Here is a 19,312-nt window from a genome sequence, read left to right on the forward strand (position 1 = left end):
CCATCACCACGGCGACCCGGTGGCCGCGCCGCTTCCCGCCCCGCGCGGCGGGGGACGCTGGGAAGAGGCCGCGCCGGCGCCATGCTGACCTCGCGGACCTTCCTGAAGCGGACGCGGGCGGGTGCCGTGGTGAAGGTGGTGCGGGAGCATTACCTGCGCGACGATATCCCCTGCGGTGCCGACGCCTGTCCGCTCTGCCCGGCCCGGCCCGGCCAGCCCCTGGGGCTCGAGGCGCGGCCTAGCGGCGCCGCCAGCGGCCTGTGCCCCGGGCCGCACTACTTGCTGCCCGACACCAACCTTCTCCTGCACCAGGTGAGCGCCTCGCGGCCTCGGTTCGGTTCGGAGCGCGCGGGTGGGGATGGCCCTGGGGCTCGTGCTGCCCTCAGCACCGCGCTGGGCCTTCCCCTGTTGTCTGCCTGCTCCCGAGGCTGCGATTTGTCAGTCTGCCACCGCAGTGAGGAGCTTTCAGCGTCGCCCGGACCGGCCTGGTTTATGCCGTTGGGGCCGCGTACGATTCCACGAGTGTGGGATGAACTTTTGTAGTTCGTCAGCAGTACAAAGTGAGAGGCGGAAGGATTGAGAGCAGCCTTACCGAGAGGGACCTGCGTGCCCTGGTGACGGGCAGGCTGGATATGAGCCAGCAACGTGCCCTCACAGCCCTGAAATCCAACTGTATCCTGGGCTGTATCAAAAGGAGAGTGGCCAGCAGGTCGGGGAGGGTGATCCTGCCCCTCTGCTCTGTGCTGGTGAGGCCTTACCTGGAGTACTGCATCCAGGTGTGGAGTCCTCAGAACAGGAGAGACGTAGACCTGTTGGATTGTGTACAGAGGAGGGCCACAGAAATGATCCGAGGGATGGAACGCCTTCCGTCTAAGGGCGGCCTGTGAGAGCTGGGTCTGTTCAGCCTAGGGAAGGGAAGGCTGTGAGGTGACCTGATAGCGGCCTGTCAGTGTCTGAAAGGGAGCTGCAGGAGAGAAGGGGACTTTAGCAGGGCCTGTGATGATAGGACAAGGAGAAATGGTTTCAAGCTTGGAGATTCATGATCCTTTGGGTCACCAACCTTCTAACCCTGGCCATTAAAGAGGGTAGATTTAGGTTGGATGTAAGGGGATCTTTCACAGTGAGGGTGATGATGCAGTGGAATGGGTTACCTGGTGGTGTGTGTGGTTCATGCCCCGTCCCTGGAGACTTTCACAGCAAGGCTGAATCAAGCTCTGGGCAACCTGATCTAGATGCGTGTGTTCCTGTTCATGGCAGGGCAGTTGGACTAGATGGCCCTTGGAGGTACCTTCCAACTGTAAGGATTCTATGATTCTAATTGCATGAAGGCTTGATGTGATTCTGCAGATGGAGCAGTAGCAGGCTGGAGGCAAGGAGCTCTCAAGCTGAATTCTGAGGTTTTTTTTGATTGCTGTTGAATGCGTCTGTAGGGCACGCAGTAGCCTGGTGCAAATGTTTGAGACTGGGAGAAGAAGAACAAGATGTGACAGCCTTAAGTTGCAGCAGAGCAGGTTCAGATTGACTGTTAGGAATAATTTTCTCAGAAAGAGTGGTGGTGCATTGGAAGAAGCTATCCAGGGAAGTTGGTGGTATCACCATCCTTGGAGGTGCTCAAGAAATGTGTTGCACTGTGTTGTTTGCCTGTGTGTTGCACTGAGGGGCATGAGTTAGTGGGCACAGTGGTCGTGGGTCGATGGTTGGACTAGATGATGTTAGAAGTCTTTTCCAACCATAATGATTCGTTAGCCCTGAGTAATTCATGAAGGCTGTTGTCAGTTACTCAGGAGAAGGGCAGAGCGCTCAGGCATTTTAGCAGTTATTGAACACTCAGAGAATTTGTCAGGGTACACTGGGAAGAACCACAGTAGTGGGGATGTGATGGTTGTGGTGACAGCAGGAACAGGTTTTTACCCAGCTACAAGGCTGCAACAGCAAGATTGGGCCTGGTAATTTAGCCTGCATGTAGAAAAACACCACAGTTCTGATGCATTTCCATTTTGTTCCTCAGATTGATATTCTGGAAGACCCTGTTATTAAGAATGTCATTGTGCTACAGACAGTTTTACAAGAGGTCAGGAATCGGAGTGCACCAGTGTACAAACGAATCAGAGACGTGATTGGAAACCCTGAAAAACACTTCTATTCCTTCACCAATGAACATCATCGGTATGGTTTGGAATAGGGTATAACGTTGTACTGAAGTTTGGTAAACAAACTGGTACGTGGAATCAGGCAGGTAAAATGAGACTGATGTGCACAACACTTGATATATCTAAGAAGTCCGTCTGAGGAGTAATTGGATGTTACAGGAGCTTTCTCATTTTATAGTTGGTGTTGGCATCCAACTATATCTTCTGAAAAGGTGATTAAAATTCTGAATAAACTTGTGCGGCAAGACCTTTAACCTGAGCAGTGGAATCATGGTTATGCATTTTACACAAATTCTGATGCATTATTATACTGCCAGTTCAATCCGTAGAACTCAGATCAGCTAGTTAGCAGCAAAAAAAAGGGGATGCAGTTAATTTGCCTTTATGTAGTTTCTGCTACAGCAGCATCAAGGCTCAAGCAGTGCTTGTCTTGAATGCTGTTCTGTTCAGTCCTCAGTGAGGACATTGTGTAAGAAATTGCCATTTCCTCGTCAGTTTTTTTGATCCTGTGTCCAAAGCCTTCAGTGCTCTTTAATGTTACACGTTTTAAAAATTGGTTCAGCTGTATTTCTTTTGTCCCTACAGTCTAAAATGTTTGTCTGAAAACAATAATAATTGTAACTGTAGATAGATGTTTGGATTTCTTGTTTGATGTAGTTGGCTTTGCTAACCTTCTCCCTGCCTGCTCCCTCTTTTTTTTTTTTTTTTATTTTTTTTATTTTAAATTGTTAGAGAAACATACATAGAGCAAGAGCAAGGAGAAAGCTCTAATGACCGCAATGACAGAGCCATTCGGGTAGCAGTAAAATGGTACAGTGAACACTTGAAGAAAATACAGAATGAGGAGAATGAAGACATCCAAATTATCTTTCTTACAAACGACAGAAATAATAAGGAGAAAGCCCTTGAGGAAGGGATAACTGCTTATACTTGTAAGTATGGTGGCATGAAGATTTAATTTATTGCTCAGGTATAAAATTTCAAGTGTCTTTATACCTAAATTCTCTGCCTCTCTTGCATAAATATTTGTGTGTGCTTTTGTAGGTGAGGAGTATATTAAAAGCTTGATAGATAATCCTGATCTTGTAGATCGTCTTGCTTGCGTATCTGATGAAGGGGTATGTCTTTATTCTCTTTTGGTTTATTTATTTTATAATATAATTTTGCAGTCTGTTATTGGATGCCGTTTGTCAGGCTACTAGCATCAGTTCAGAAAAAGGACTCTGGTCTTCATTACCATTTTGACAGTAAAACTTTTTGATGACTGAAAAGAATACTGCAGCTATTTTAAGTGCTGCTGATATGCCTACTGGAAGGTATTGTTTAGTTCTTTGTAAAAAGCCAGTTGCTAACATGGGAAGCTTAACAAGTGATTCAAGGAAGTGTATAAGTACTGCAAATAATTGAACTATAATTAAAACTTCAGAAGTCTGCATGGCAAACCATCTAGAAGTTTGTTTTGTGTCTGTTATTTCACAGTTCATTTGTCAGAAACATGTTTGATGAAAAGATTCGATATAGTCATAAGTTGATAGAATTGTGTGCTGCAGCTCGAAGATGGGTTACTTCATCATTGTAGAATTATGGTAGAATGGGTTGGAAGCCCATCTGGTTTTCCCCTCAGGCTGTGGGCAAGGTTGCCACCCACTAGAACAGAATTCCCTACCCAGGCATGTCCCATAAGACTGACACAGCTGAAAACTAGCACACCTAAAGTAAAGTGAAGGAAGGGATGCCATTCAGAGGGACCTTGACAGGCTGGAAAGGTGGGCCTGGGCAAACCTGATGAGGTTCAACATGGCAGGCAAAGTGCAGAGTTTTGCACTTGGGCTGGAGGAATCCCAGGCATCCATACAGACTGGAAAGAGCGGTCCTGGAGAGCAGCCCTGTGGAGAAGGACCTGGGGGTCCTGATGGATGAAAAGCTAAACATGAGTCAGCAGCGTGCCCCTTGTGGCTTGAAAAGCAAACGGTATCCCAATGGGCTCCATCAGAAGAGGGGTGGCCAGCAGGGACAGGCAGGTGATTGTCCCCCTGTACTCTGCTCTTTTGAGGCCCCATCTGGAGTACTGTGTCCAGGTGTGGAGCCCCCAGTACAAGAAAGACAGGGAGCAGTTGGAGAGGGTCCAGAGGAGAGCCACAAAGATGATCAGGGCACCGGAGCACCTCCCCTACGGAGACAGGCTGAGGAAGCTGGGCTTGTTTAGGCTGGGGAAAAGAAGGCTGCGGGGTGACCTCATTGTAGCCTTTCAGTACGTAAAGGGAGCCTAGAAACAGGAGGGGCATGAACTCTCTGAGAGGGTAGATAACTGCAGGACAAGGGGAAATGTTTTTTTTTTTTTTTTTTTTTTTAAGTTGAGGGAGAGGTTGGATGTCAGGGGGAAGTTCTTTACAAGGAAAGTGGCGAGGTGCAGAACCAGGCTGCCCATAGAGGTTGTGGATGCCCTTGTCCCTGCAGGTGTTCAAGGCCAGATTGGATGGGGCCCTGGCCAGCCTGGTCTACTAGATGATCTTTGAGGTTCTTTTCCACCCAGGCCATTCTGTGATGATAGTTACTCTAATGGATTGGAGTGGGACATGCGAGAGTGGGAGGCTGAGCTGATCTTTTCAGCAGTTATCTGCAGTTCATTTAACTTCGACTGATTCATGCAGCTGCTCTGTGCTCTGTAGTACTGTCCTAATGTTTTTTTCCAAGTCTATCTTTAGTGAATGCATAAAAACAAACGTCTCCATCACTTATGTGGTGACCTCTTAAGTCTGTGCAGGCAAGCAGGGAGAGAAACAGAGGTGTTCTTAGTGTTGTCGCATTTTTATGCTTTTTGTGCTTCATTAGGAAAGTTACTGTTCAATACCAGTTTGTCATTCTTGTGCATTTCTGTTCCTATACATAGTTATAATTTTGGAGTTTGCGAACTTGAGTTTCATGTTCCTGAGATGATCAGTTTTGGAATAATTATGAATGTAAAAGACTATTTCTTTTTTTTTTTTTTTTTTTTTTTTTTCCCCTTAAAGAAAGAAATAGAAAGTGGCAAAATAATTTTCCCAGAACATGTTCCTCTTAGCAAATTACAGCAAGGAATAAAATCTGGCATTTACCTCCAAGGAACCTATAGAGCAAGCAGAGATAATTATCTTGAAGCTACTGTTTGGGTTCATGGGGATGCTGAAGAAAACAAAGAGGTGAGTGTTTTAACTTCACACTGTGAATTTTACTTGGTCATTACTGGATGATTATGTAATTATTTCACAGTGATAAGTGGTATTAAATGGCAGTATTATTTTTTTCTCTTTTTTGTTTATTTTTCTGACATGGGGTTTTTGCTTTGTTTTTGTGGAGATAGACTGCTGAAATAGTGAGGATGCCTTTTTTCAAAAAAGATGCTAAAAGGCATAATGTGTTCTTTGAAAAAGTGTATGAAGAACTAAAACGGAATCTTTGATTTGAAACACTGTCATATTCAAGTCAATTGAAGTAGTATTTTCTTAAATTATTTTAAAGTGTGTGATGGAAAAAGTAATAAACTTATAGGAAGATTTTCAGAAAAACTGTGGTGAGCCCTCGTGGAGCTCTCTTGCGTTATTTGCCCTGGTGTTTTCAGGCTGTTGCCCTTTGAGCAGTTTACCTTGGTTTCTTCCTGCAGCTGGTACAATTGGACATGTACTGTTTCCAAATGGCAGCAGATGGCTCTTCACTCTCTGTTTCTGGTGGCAGCTGACAGTTCTTCCTTGGCTCTCAAATTATTGTATTCCAGTCTCACAACAGTATGTGGAAGGCTCTTAGCCTGCAAAAACAGAAGAATTTTCTGATTTGAAGAAGAAAAAAATTGAGAAAACAAGTGGTTTTACAGGGACTTCTGGAGTTCTGAAATAAGAAATTGGTTGAAAGGCCGCAGACAGAGGGTGGTCATCAATGGCTCTATGTCCAGGTGGAGGCCGGTGGTAACAAGCGGCATCCCCCAGGGGTCTGTCTTGGGACCGGTGCTCTTTAACATCTTTATCAATGACATCGATGAGGAATCCCAGGCATCCATGCAGACTGGAAGGAGTGGTTCTGGAGAGCAGCCCTGTGGAGAAGGACCTGGGGGTCTTAATAGATGAAAAGCTTAACATGAGTCAGCAGTGTGCCCTTGTGGCTTGAAAAGCAAATGGTATCCCAATGGGCTCCATCAGAAGAGGGGTGGCCAGCAGGGACAGGCAGGTGATTGTCTCCCTCTGCTCTGCTCTTGTGGGGCCCCATCTGGAGTACTGTGTCCAGGTCTGGAGCCCCCAGTACAAGAAAGACAGGGAGCTGTTGGAGAGGGTCCAGAGGAGGGCCACAAAGATGATCAGGGCACCGGAGCACCTCCCCTACGAAGACAGGCTGAGGGAGCTGGGCTTGTTCAGGCTGGGGAGAAGAAGGCTGCGGGGTGACCTCATTGTAGCCTTTCAGTACGTAAAGGGAGCCTAGAAACAGGAGGGGCATGAACTCTCTGAGAGGGTAGATAACTGCAGGACAAGGGGAAATGGTCTTGAGGGAGGCAAGATTTAGGTTGGATGTCAGGGGGAAGTTCTTTACAAGGAAAGTGGTGAGGTGCTGGAACAGGCTGCCCATAGAGGTTGTGGATGCCCTGTTCCTAGAGGTGTTCAAGGCCAGATTGGATGGGGTCCTGGGCAGCCTGGTCTAGTATTAAATGGGGAGGTTGGTGGCCCTGCCTGTGGCGGGGGGGGAGGTTGGAGATTCTTGATCCTTGAGGTCCCTTCCAACCCTGGCCATTCTATGGTTCTGTGAATTCTGAAATAACGTCATGAGTACCAAAAGAAACTTAGTGCAAGAAGTGCGTCACAAACAGAGTGTGGAGCCTGTTGTACATTTATACTCTTCTGTTATGCTGATGTGAATCTTTTGTTGCTGTCATCATAAACATCTGTATTTCCGTTTTGTTTTCTAAAAATCCAGATAATTATACAGGGTCTTAAGCATTTAAACCGAGCAGTTCATGAAGATATTGTAGCTGTGGAGTTGTTAGCAAAAGATGAATGGGTGGCACCATCCTCAGTGGTCTTGCAAGATGATGGCCAGAATGAAGATGACATTGAAATGGAAGAAAAGAAAGAAAACATTGTATGAAACAAAATTACCTTTTTTAATTATTATTGTTTTAATGATTCCTGTCTTTATTAAGAGATAAATGTTACTGAGCAGTAGCCAAGTAATAATGCAAAGCTATATTCTGATATGCAGATAGACTGGTTGGTTTTTAATGGCAATGCATACATTTGGAACAGGTTATAAAATACTCCTTATCTACTTGCAGTAATTCTGCTTACTGTATATGCACACGTGTATGTATGCCCTGTGCAATAAATATTTGCGTTTCCTTAAAAATACAATCTTCCCACTGAAGTCCGTGGGAATACTTTTTAATTACTGTGTTTAGAACTGTTTGAGAATTTTTCAAACTGCATAAAAAGGCTTCTTAAAAATGAAAATAATGGGTTGGGGGGAAAAAATGGAGATAGTTAGGAAAATGAACAGAGACTGTAGTACAGGATAGCATTTCTTCAGGCTTTTTCTGTTCTTTGTTCTAAAACCATGTCCACGAGAAAACTTGACCAATTAGTCATGTTTCAAATATTAAGAAGCCCAGGGAGGCATTATTCCATTCATGATGTCATAAGAGGGTTCATGGCGCTGTAGTGATACATAACCTACTACCAGCAAGGTTTGAGATGAGTGCTGATTTTAAATGGTTCTGTGGTCTTTACCTTTTGTTTATTTTTTTTTATTTTTTATTTTTTTTTTTTTGTCTCAGTTGAAGGTTTCTGTTAACAAGAACATGCTGAGACCTACAGGAAAAGTGGTGGGTATTATAAAGCGAAACTGGCGACCGTTCTGTGGCATGCTCTCCAAGTCACAGATTAAAGAGGTAAGGCAGTAAATCTACTGTAAGGGTAGGATTTAAATACAAAACAAAACGAAGTAGAAATAATTTGTTCCTTTGTCTATGTTAATAGGCAAGGCGACACTTGTTTACACCAGCTGATCGCAGGATTCCTCGGATTCGGATAGAAACAAGACAAGCAGATAAATTGGAAGGACAAAGAATAATTGTTGCTACTGATGGTTGGCCTAGGAATTCTAGGTATCCTAATGTAAGTTCTGATGCTTCTTTCTTAACGCTTACCTATCTGACATTTAACTGTTAGACTGAAAGGCTAATGGAGTTGTTTTGAGTTATGTGTAAACCCTCAGCTTTTAGGCAAAACAAACTGCTGTTTACAAGTCTAACAGCAGCATAGATGTTATCATAAAAGGCTTTATGTGAAGAGCAGATTTATCTGTGAGTAATGAAGGTCGCTTGCACTCAAACAAAATTTAGACCTGTATTTGGAAGTTTGAAGGGGGAGAAAAGGGGGAAGTGTGGAGGGATCCATTTTGTCTTTCATGTGGACAGTAGATATATTGCATGTGGAAGGAAGAAAATATGTTTAAGGCTCAGGGATACAACCATAATAGGCTTAGGACATTTCTACAGAGTAAATGGATGCTGTATGCTAACAAGAGATAAGATTGCACTTGTAAAAGTTTTGTGAAGATGAAATCCTGTACAGAACACAGGAATTTCACTTCTCCACTTCCTTGAAACATCATCATATGTGCCAGCTATTCCAGTAATAAAATAGAAATCTAATTTATGCTAGCTAGTTTGTTAAATAAACCAAGACAGCTGTTTGCTAGTTACAGGTGTGCTGCTATTGCAATGTTAGGCATCTTTAGTATATGCTACATTGCAATTGCGCTACTTAAAGCAAGTTAGATTGAGTTGAGAGGAGAGGGGGGAAAAAAAAAAGGCATTTAAAGTATTTATCTTAGGTTTATTTCATGTATTTAATTACTTTTGAACATACAGTGTTACTTGATGTTTGTGTGTGTGTGTGTGTGTGTGTGTGTGTGTGTGGAATCACCAAGGTTGGCAAAGACCTCCAAGATCATCCAGTCCAAAATCCTCCTGTCACCATATTTCCCCACTAAGCCGCGTCCCTCAGTACATCTGAACATTTCTGGAGCACCTCCAGGGATGGTGACTCCACCACCTCCCTGGCCAGAGCGTTTCAGTGCTATATATGTATATATACACATGTATGTTATTTCTCAGGGTCATTTTGTGAAGAATTTGGGAAGTGCTGGAGATAAAGAGACTGAGACAGAAGTTCTTCTCCTTGAACATGATGTCCCTCATCAGCCTTTCTCTCAGAATGTCCTCAGTTTCCTACCGAAAATGCCATGGAGCATTACAGAAAAGGTAATAGGTTCAAAATTATAGCCATAATTACTGTGCCAGCTTCAAATTACGATATTCTTGAATGGTCCAGTGCACCAAAAATAGAGGGATAAAATTATCCTAAATTTCCTGCATCTCACTAGACAGGGTTGTAACCAAATGCAGTAGCCTACGTGTCTTTTCTCAGATTATTTTGGTGTTAATTTTAATATATTCCAGTAGAATCCAGTACGGTAATCAGAGGAAGGAAAGTTACTGTTTGCAGAATTGCTTGTTTTAATTGATGTGAGTGAATTTCAGATTCTCCACAGTATCTTAAATGTGGGAAATGGTTGGTTTAGAATGTGAAGAAAAGGAAACACTTGATTGGAAAGATGTTTTTATTCTCTGTTTCCTTTTTGCTTGCACTATAACAAAATTTCGGTAGTTGTCATTGTCTTGCCTTTGTTATCACTACAGTCTCTGTGCACCTCTTTTGTTTGGTTGAATAATGCTGCAGACTGTGTACTTAAAAATATGTGATTACTTTGGAAGGTCTTACACAAAGTCTCAAATTATCATTTCTTTTTATTTCTCCTTTAATGTGGACGTTCTGTACAACTTCCTTTTTTTTTTTTTTTTTAATTTCAGGATATGAAATATAGGGAGGACTTGAGGCATCTGTATGTTTGTAGTGTTGATCCTCCTGGCTGTACAGATATTGATGATGCATTGCATTGTAGAGAAATAGGAAATGGAAATCTGGAGGTGGGTTGTGTTCTTGTTTGCTTATTCGCTTTTCAGAACAGTCAGTAGTGAGAACAGTAATTGATGCAAGCAAAACTCTAGGTCTGTTGTGAAAGAAACCAATGGTCTGCACTGCTGACGAGTGAGGTGGGAATAAAGAAACGTAGTTGGCTTGCATTACATCAGTATCTAAAGCATAATTGAACGTCTTCTCAATTGAACCTGCTGTCTGCTCATTTGATGGGAGAAAGTAACGGGTTTTATTTACTGCTTTAACTGAGTATAGACACAAGTATCTATGGCTAGGATGAGGAACTAGTGGAAGGAGTGAAGTTACAGCTGTAATAGTTAAGGACTTATTAGAAAAAGTCACTGAAAAGCTACAAGATGAACACAACTCTGTACCTCACTGTATCTGATTTAGGCAGATTTTCTTTGTTACTTTGTAATTGCAATAGCAGAGAATGCCAAAATTAGAAGTCCAGCAAACAGGGAAAAGCAAGAAACCTGCAGAGTTGAATTGGTAATGAATGCAGTTTTCCACTAAACGTACACATGGCTTTATTGTTCAGAATTGCTACAACTGTTCATTTTCTGCAATGCTTTTAACTCTTCCTACTTGTAAATATAGAAGTTGCTGAGAGGAATAGGAAAAGGGTAAATTGGGTTTGAAATAAAACCTTGGGAAAGTTTCTTTTATGTTGAGAGCTGTTTGCTTCATAGAATGTATAACGTGACACTGCCTGGGTTTTGTTATTTATTTATTTTTTAAGGTTGGTGTGCATATTGCAGATGTCAGTCATTTTATTCGTCCAGGAAACGCTTTGGATGAGGAATCAGCAAAAAGAGGAACAACTGTATATCTGTGTGAAAAGGTAAATTTTCTATATGGAAAATTTTTTGTGCAATTAAGTGGTTGGATTTTTCATTGCTTTCCTTTCCTTCGTTCCTGATTTGTACAATGTTATCAGAATGATGGAAAGTATTATTTTCAAGCTTTCAGTGTACTAAAAATATGAAGTAATTGTGATTGTGACTAGTGATGCATTTTATCTGTTATTTTGCAGAGGATTGATATGGTTCCAGAACTGCTTAGCTCCAATTTATGCTCCTTAAGATCTAATGTGGACAGGTACATGTATACGACCCGTATGTCGATCCTGACAAGAAACTCCAGATGTGTGTGCATGGATTTTAACAGATTTCCCCCCCATTCCCCTTTTCATAGGCTTGCATTTTCATGTATATGGGAGATGAACCAAAAGGCTGAAATTCTAAACACCAGATTTACAAAGAGTATTATTAATTCCAAGGTTGGTTGCATGAATGTGGTATTTATTTGAAAGAAAAGAACACTTCTTGTGAGAAATGTTATACTGAAGTTTTCCTGTTTCTGTTACTGATGTGCTTTCTCAAAGTTAGGAAACCAAGCTTGAATCCTTAAGTGAGGAAAAATATTGTTATCCTATGCTATTCTTCTAGACATTCAGTGGTGCAATGTTGTTTTGTACAGTCACTTTATAGTATTTCATTTAAAAAATACAAACGCATTGACACATATTAGACATAGTTTGCTATACACCAGCTAGTCATCTAGTTAAGTTCAGGTATTATATCAGCATTTTAAAAGAATACTGTGCATGTTTACTTTTTCTTGGAGTTTTGCTTAGATCTGTGCTGTTCTGTTATTCTTTGAGAATGATGTTCATAGAGGTGTTGAGCAGAAAGCTTTGTATTATTGTGAATGAGCTTTGACCAAAAAAACCTGCTTTTTGTCTGAGAGATAGAAGTGTGCTTTTTCAGTATTGTGACGTTTTGTTTTGTTTTTCTCCAAGGCTTCTCTTACGTATGCTGAAGCACAGATGAGAATTGATTCAGCAACAATGAGTGATGATATTACTGTCAGCCTGCGTGGACTGAACAAATTAGCAAAAATTCTGAAGAAGAAAAGAATTGATAATGGGTAAACAATGCAGTGATGCTGTTAATTTTCCTTTTTTCATCTCTTTTTTGCTGTTGAACTACATGAAGATGCTCTATATCCCTTTTTGCAGTTAAACTCTTTTGGAAACAAAAGCTAATAGTGATGTGTATCAGCACTGCTATTTCTACTGTTTTGAACGTTAATTCCTTTTTCTTTTTTTTAAATTAGCATTTTGTTACAAAGCAAGCTGTTGTAGGTAGGCCTCCAACTCAGCTGCTGTTTCTCCTTTACAGTAATATCACTTAACTGTCTTGCAGAGCATTGACGCTTTCCTCACCAGAAGTTCGTTTTCACATGGATAGTGAAACTCACGATCCCATTGATCTGCAAACTAAGGAACTTAAGTAAGCCCTGTTGGTTTCCTCACCTACTTAAAAATTCCTATTGTTCCATCCCTATACCGAATTTAGTATCAGCCTGTAGTGTACAGAGTTTATGCAGTAGTCCAAGTCAGTAATCGTAGGAAAGATGGTTCTTCTGTATTTTACTACTCTGTTTATGAAGTATGTTTGAGCTCTGTTTCATCCGTGAGCTTAAGTCTTTGCTACTGGTTTAATGGAGCACTAGGTTACAGGCTCTCCACGTTCTCTGTGATGCTTTCCTACTAACAGAGGAAGGGAAAGTAGAGTTTGGAGGAGTGGATTACTGAACTTTAACAACAACATGGTAATCGTTGCAGAGGTGCAGAGTGATATTGACAGCCTTACTGAGGACTTTTTAAAATGGTGCTACTGATTCAGTTTCTGAGTCCAGATCCTCCTGTCCTACTAGTAGGTATTTTCTGTGCTAAAATCCGTATGCAGATCTTACACTTGTGTATACTGTTATGACTTGATGGTGTGCAACATAGTGCTTTCAAGCTTTGTATGTGTGCTTGAATAGTATTCTTAAGCATAAGAAATCTGTTGGTCTTTCCAGAGATAGCATTGCCATTTTAAAGAGTGTTTTTCTCCGGATTTGTTATTTTAGAATATTTTGGGTTTTTTTTTCTTCTGTTCCACCATTTGAAGTTTAGTAAGTACATTTTGGCATGCTCTCATATATTAAAAATATATGCCTACTTTGTACCATTATAAAAAGTTCTAGATAACTAGATAGTGTTATAGAATGTTAGGATAATAATAGGATACATAGCAAGTATCTAATTTGACACTTTTCTAACTATACAAAATTTTCTGTTGATAGAGAGACCAACTCCATGGTTGAAGAGTTCATGTTGCTTGCCAATGTCTCTGTGGCACAAAAAATTTATGATGAGTTTCCAGAGTTTGCCTTGCTCCGGAAACATCCTGCTCCTCCTCCATCGAATTACGACATCCTTGTGAAGGCAGCCAAGTCCAAGGCAGGTTTTTTACCATTCTCATGAGTTAATTTAAAAAGCTGTGCTTTCTGTCTGGTTGGCCACTTATCCAAGAGTGGCGATTGGAAATCAATGTCTTGAAAACATATATTGATTTGCCTTTTACCTGCTGGTACCTGCAGGAGGCGTCTGTACCTTTTGATGAAAAGAAGAATTATGTGCTTTAAAAAAAAAAAAAAAAAGACTAACCTCTTTCAGGAAGAGAAAGTAGAAAACACTAATTCTTTTCTGTATTTTAACTGTTAGTGAAACACTTTTCTCCCTTCCAAGCCATGGATGCTGTTTTTCAGATAGTTCTTGGCTTTGAATCACATACATTGTTGCTCTCTGTTAAAGTCTGGAAGTAAGGAAGTGTTTGCATGTGTTCACAGTTTCCATCTTCTCATTAGGTCAGCTAGGGGTTAGTTAGTGTAGCCTGAAACAACTCTGATTTGATTAATAAGTCCTAACTAAGAAGCATTACTTTTCCAGTTTTGTGATCTTGTGTTCAAAGATTGCAGTCCCCAGTTGAGTTGAACCCTTAAGTTAACTTTCTAGGCGTTCTCATGTGAGTTAGGAATTCCTTTCCACACAGTTTTTTGTCCCTCTGCCTCCTTTTTTTTTTTTTTTTTCCTCTCTTTTTAATAAGAAAGAGGGGGAAAACTCTGGAATTATATCAGTATAATAATATTAATAGAAGAGTAAAAAAAAACAACGCTTCATTTTCCTCTCTTGTAAAGTTGGAGTAGTGTTTTCATTTCTAATCTGAAAATGGTTTTCAAAGCAGTTTTTTACTTGGAAGGCTAAGTTCATTTCCATAGGCAGAAGTTCTTCTAACTAGGCAAAGTTACTTTAATGACTCAGAACCAGTGCAGTTGGGCGTTTGCATGCTTTTTGTTGTTGTTGTTGTTGTTGTTGGAATTAGGGTTAGGTAAGTTGTAAGGTGTAAGTTTTAATACCTACGTTACTCCTAAAGTAATGCTTCCTATTTATTTCCTTTGAAATTACAACAAAGAGCACAATCACACTGTTTGATAGAGCAAGTTCTTTGCTGCAGAACACTGTTTTGCAACACAGTCACCACCATAGCTATGCATTTTTGCCAATGACAAACAAGAGTTCTGTGTGACACAGCTGTCTTATTGTCTACATCTCAGAATTTATGAGGTAGGAAATTTGTTAGCGTTACTAAGAGCGACACGGGTTCAGCTGTGGTATTTCTGCTTACAATCTGTTCTTTTTGTTTTTTGCTTTCTCCAGAATTTGGAAATAAAGACAGACTCTGCAAAGGCGTTAGCAGAATCATTAGACAAAGCTGAATCTCCTGATTTCCCATACCTAAATACACTGTTGCGAATTTTGACCACTCGCTGCATGATGCAAGCTGTGTATTTCTGTTCTGGAATGGATAGTGATTTTCATCACTATGGTTTAGCTTCACCTATTTATACCCACTTTACCTCACCTATTAGAAGGTACTTTCTTTCATTTTACAGTATTGTCAGAGGACAGAAGAAGTGATTTATTTGTTAAGAGAGTGTATTGGAGATTGTGTTTCCATTCAGCTTAAAATTTGAATTGGAAAGGCAGTGGCTTTACGTTACAGAAGTGTTATACAAACCAACTTTGTCCAGCTTGAAGTAAGTCAAGCAGAGAGTAAGGCAGTGTTTGGCTACTTGTCAAGAGGAAGCTGTGTTGTAAACATTTAGATTCCTTCATATAAAAACATACAAAAATATTGTTAATTTAAATTTTCTTAATTAAACTTATTACAATGAAATTTAAGGCGATGTCTCTCTTGTGTGGGTAATTTCTAGAGCTTCTTGGAGTTCCACTAGTAAATCGTGTTTGTTAACAGATACGTTAAAGAATTTCTGGCTCAAATTCTCATAAAAGCTGTGTGCCAGGAGCATTGTGTGGTTATGTTTTGCAGAGTAAGGGCACTGAAATGAAGTTTTCCTAGTTCTTGAGAAAGGAAAGAGGAAGGGGCTTAACCTGTTGCACTGAAACATCATTCTTGAGTTCAAAGTTAAAGCTTTATTTCTTCTTTGTAAGTATTTAGTAATGCAGGCTGCATTGGTAAACTATAGTAAAGAATTCCTTAGATTAAAAAAGAAAATGGTGTAGTTCATAGTATTGTGAAGATACTCTCTGCAGAGTGTATATTTGATCAGCAAAGAGAATGTGATCTTCTAATTAATGTAGAGAGTTATCAGCAGACCATTACTATTAGAAAGAATTCTTGAGCTGTGACATCTGTAAAAAAGCAAAATGTTAGTCAAACTGATAAAAACGTTTTGACACATCACAGATCTTCTTTGCAGGTACGCTGACATTATAGTGCATCGTCTTTTGGCCGTGGCCATAGGAGCAGACAGTACCTATCCAGAACTTACTGATAAACATAAACTGGCAGATCTGTGTAAAAATCTCAATTACCGGCATAAAATGGCTCAATATGCACAAAGAGCATCTGTTGCTTTCCACACACAGGTAAATACTTCTGAGATGTAAGCATGATCTGTGGGGGATTCATGTTGCCCTTAAAGGAAAGGAAGAAACACTGAGCAATAACAGGCAGGTTGTGCTTTGGTGAGCAAAAGTAAGTCTGCAGGAATTATTATGAAAAAGTGCAGTTTCTTCAAGGAAAAGCTTCAACGTAACATTCCTGGTACTGAAGAGCTTAGAGTTGCGTTTCTAGAAAGTGCTTTTAACTGTCTATATGTTTATCATTGGCTTTCTTTTGTGTGTGTGTGTGTGTATATACATATATTTTTAATAAATATTCTGAATGAAATGGTATTATAAATAGCAAGTATAATTATTTGAATGAACTTTTTAAATATGGTCTGTAATAGTAAGTATAGATCTATATTTGCTCAAGTATTTTACTCTTTTTAAGTGGGTATATTTTTAATCCAGAAGGGAATGTGCTAACACCTTTTTTCTTCTATCTTCTGTTACAGCTGTTCTTTAAAACTAAGGGAGTAGTGAATGAAGATGCGTATATATTGTTTGTAAGAAGAAATGCAGTGGTGGTTTTAATTCCAAAGTATGGGTTGGAAGGAACAGTCTTCTTTGAAGAAAAAGATAAGCCAACACCAAAACTTGATTACAACAGTGAGGTACATTCATTTCGTAAGGTTTATTCTTCTTTGCCTTTTTTTTTTTTTTTTTTTTATGAGGTACACAAGCAAAATGACTAAAATCTATTCTAGTTGTGTTAGAAGGGTAATAGAGCCTTTTCTAATTTCATAGTATTTTATTACTCTGCAGTAGTAGTATTGTTGTGATCTTTGAGTTTAAGCAAAAAGGTTCTGACATCAGAATGGGTTTCTGTAATAGACAATATCTAATGATCCCAAAAAAATGCCACACAGATGTGTATCTGCACCCTAACTCTCTGGACATTAAGAACTACATCTCAAAATATGTACTTGTATAAAAATGTAAGACAGTATGAACAGTAAGTATTAATACAAAATTTGAACTTACAGGTACCATCACTTACTGTGGAAGGCACAACACTATCTGTATTTGACAGAGTCAAAGTGAACGTTACGTTAGATGCGTCCAACATTCAACATCAGAAAATTCGGATGGAATTGGTAGAACCAAAGGTAAGACACAAGATTTGTGGTTTGTAGTAACCTGAAGGTCAGGATACAGCAAAATTGAAATACAACCTAAAAGTAAAAAATAAAAATTATTTAAAAAAAAAACACCTCCAAAATCAACCAAAAAAAAAATAAATATCAGTGAGCAAATCTATAGTGATTTGCTTCATATCTATTCTCATTAAAACATAGATCTACTTTTACTGTGTGTTGAAAAGCAGGAAGGATTCTAAATGAAATTTCCTTTCTTGGCCCATTAAGAATATTACCGTTGGAAGGATGATGATTTGCTGAAATGGTATATCTTAAGTTGTGTGGTTCTGTAATCAAATTGCTCTGAAATTCTGCCAGAACTCAGTAGGATCTTCTTTTAGCTCCAGTAAATTACTGTGCAACTCTGATGGGATCCTCAGAAGGAAGCTGTAATTGCTGGTTCTTTAATGAACAGAGAGTACATAAATGGCAGTGCTTTCTTACCAGAACTTCCACAATCCAAGAGTCTCTTGTGATAATACTGAAACAACTGTAATCTCTTAATAAGTGTGTGTCTGGCTTTAAAAACTGTTTCTGCTTTTAGCTGCTTCTCTCTGCATCTGAGACATTGGGGTTTTCACTTGGTCTCATGCCTCAGGCCTGCTGAATGTTTTGCATGGCAGTACAAGGTTGTGCGTATTTGCATGACGTTGCACATGACTCTTTTGGTAAATGGTTTGTTGCAGTAATTGAGTATATAAAATGAATAAATATAGTAATGCAGGGGAAGTGAAAATAAACAAAATATGACTGTTTATACATATATGTTAGGTTTTTCTGAGAAATCATGTTTCCAAACGTGTTTTGGTCTGTTGTAGTAGTCTGAATTGGGATCATTTAACTAATTTCTCCAGAAAATATACCATTACACAGCCTAGAAAGCTAGAATGCTTTATGCTTTCTTGTGACATTTACTCATTGAGAACAATTAAATTTTTGCTTTCACATTCTCTCTTCTCACAGTCTGATATTCCCTAGCTTGTCATAATGGTTACTTTCATCCTAGATGTCTTAACAAATCCACACCTTAAGTTTATGGTGGTGGGTCTTTAATTCCAGTATAGGTGCCTGTGTTACTCTGCAATTAATTGTAACCATATTAGAATATAACTTGAATGAGCAAGTAGCATGACTCTTCTTCTGGTATACGCTCTTGCAATTTTCAAATCATTTCTATCCTGATATTGAAATCATAGTGATTAGTTCCTTGCATCAAGTTTCTGAAGTACCTGTTACCTCTTTACTGGTCAGGCATTGCAGTTTGCCCATAGACTCACTTGCAGAGAAACATACATGGGTCTAATCCTGGTTCAGTTACTAAAATCAATAGTATTTCATTCTACAACCTGCTTCACCCACTCTTTTACATATTCTCAAGGAAAGCATAGCATGCCTTTTAATGACCTCTTTCCTAGAGTGCAGTTCACCATGCCTCTGTAAAGACACAGGCTTTTCTTTATTCCAATTCCTCCTTGTTCTGTATGGTCTGCTTTCCATTTTTCCAATTTCTACCAAGGCGTAATGTAACGTCCCTTTGCTGGGCTATGATCAGAGCCACACATTGAGCCTGACAAGGACTCAGTTTGATGCCTAGTGTTTCATTTAGAAGGGACGCTGCTGTTTGCTTAGTGTTTGAGCTGTGATAGCTATGCGATGCTAAACACTTTGTTACATGATTAGTATTTTCTCATGAGGATAGTGTAGCTGTAGAAGGTAAATGTATTACCAGAATAGTAAAAGCTAAAATGCTGTTTTCTGATTTGTTGGTTTACTGTAGATACTTGAAAGTGGTGTTCCTCCACATTTATCTACTGAGACGAACCACAGCAATGAACCAGAAAAAAAGAAGAAGAAGCTGCAACAGTAGCAAGGTCAAATAGTTAAAAAAAGTAGATGTGAGTTACTTGTATTTGCTTATTTTTCCCTATGGGCAAAGTAATAGAAAATACTGTTTACTTTTACATTTTACTTTTTAATACTTTGTAAAACTCTTCTCTTTTTATAATTTGTATGTGTGCGAGAAGATAAGTTTTAAAATCAAATATGTCTATAGTTTTATTGTATGGATGAAAAATAAATACTTCTCCAAAGTAACAGTATTCATGCGTTAGCATTTTATGGGCTGGTTAGGCCTGGTTCTGTGACTAGCGGGGCGGATGGATTCATGAATCCATGCCTCTAGAAAGGGGAAAACAGGGGACC

General features: G+C 39.8%; 1 protein-coding gene across 1 annotated transcript; it reads left to right on the forward strand.

Moving 5' to 3' along the window:
- Positions 1–9: 9 nt before the first annotated feature.
- Positions 10–19,209, forward strand: DIS3 (DIS3 homolog, exosome endoribonuclease and 3'-5' exoribonuclease). Its single transcript, XM_048933298.1, has 21 exons — positions 10–312; positions 2,009–2,166; positions 2,883–3,082; positions 3,195–3,268; positions 5,162–5,329; positions 7,086–7,250; positions 7,942–8,055; positions 8,144–8,281; positions 9,286–9,432; positions 10,042–10,158; positions 10,911–11,012; positions 11,205–11,269; positions 11,366–11,450; positions 11,973–12,100; positions 12,379–12,465; positions 13,307–13,463; positions 14,721–14,935; positions 15,785–15,953; positions 16,427–16,585; positions 16,958–17,080; positions 18,888–19,209. The coding sequence occupies exons 1-21, from the start codon at positions 82–84 to the stop codon at positions 18,975–18,977; spliced, it is 2,892 nt and encodes a 963-aa protein (XP_048789255.1). The 5' UTR covers positions 10–81; the 3' UTR covers positions 18,978–19,209.
- The last annotated feature ends 103 nt before the right edge of the window (positions 19,210–19,312 follow it).

This window comes from Lagopus muta, chromosome 1 (genome assembly GCF_023343835.1).
Source record: "Lagopus muta isolate bLagMut1 chromosome 1, bLagMut1 primary, whole genome shotgun sequence".
NCBI classification, from domain to species: domain Eukaryota; kingdom Metazoa; phylum Chordata; class Aves; order Galliformes; family Phasianidae; genus Lagopus; species Lagopus muta.

What these genes read in the sequence shown, in the direction of transcription:
- DIS3 (XM_048933298.1), top strand. Translation starts at nt 82, where the DNA reads ATGCTGACCTCGCGGACCTTCCTGAAGCGGACGCGGGCGGGTGCCGTG. An exon ending in CATGGAGCATTACAGAAAAG is followed by an intron (nt 9,433 to 10,041) that starts GTAATAGGTTCA and finishes TTTTAATTTCAG; the next exon opens with GATATGAAATATAGGGAGGA. An exon ending in CTGCAAACTAAGGAACTTAA is followed by an intron (nt 12,466 to 13,306) that starts GTAAGCCCTGTT and finishes TTCTGTTGATAG; the next exon opens with AGAGACCAACTCCATGGTTG.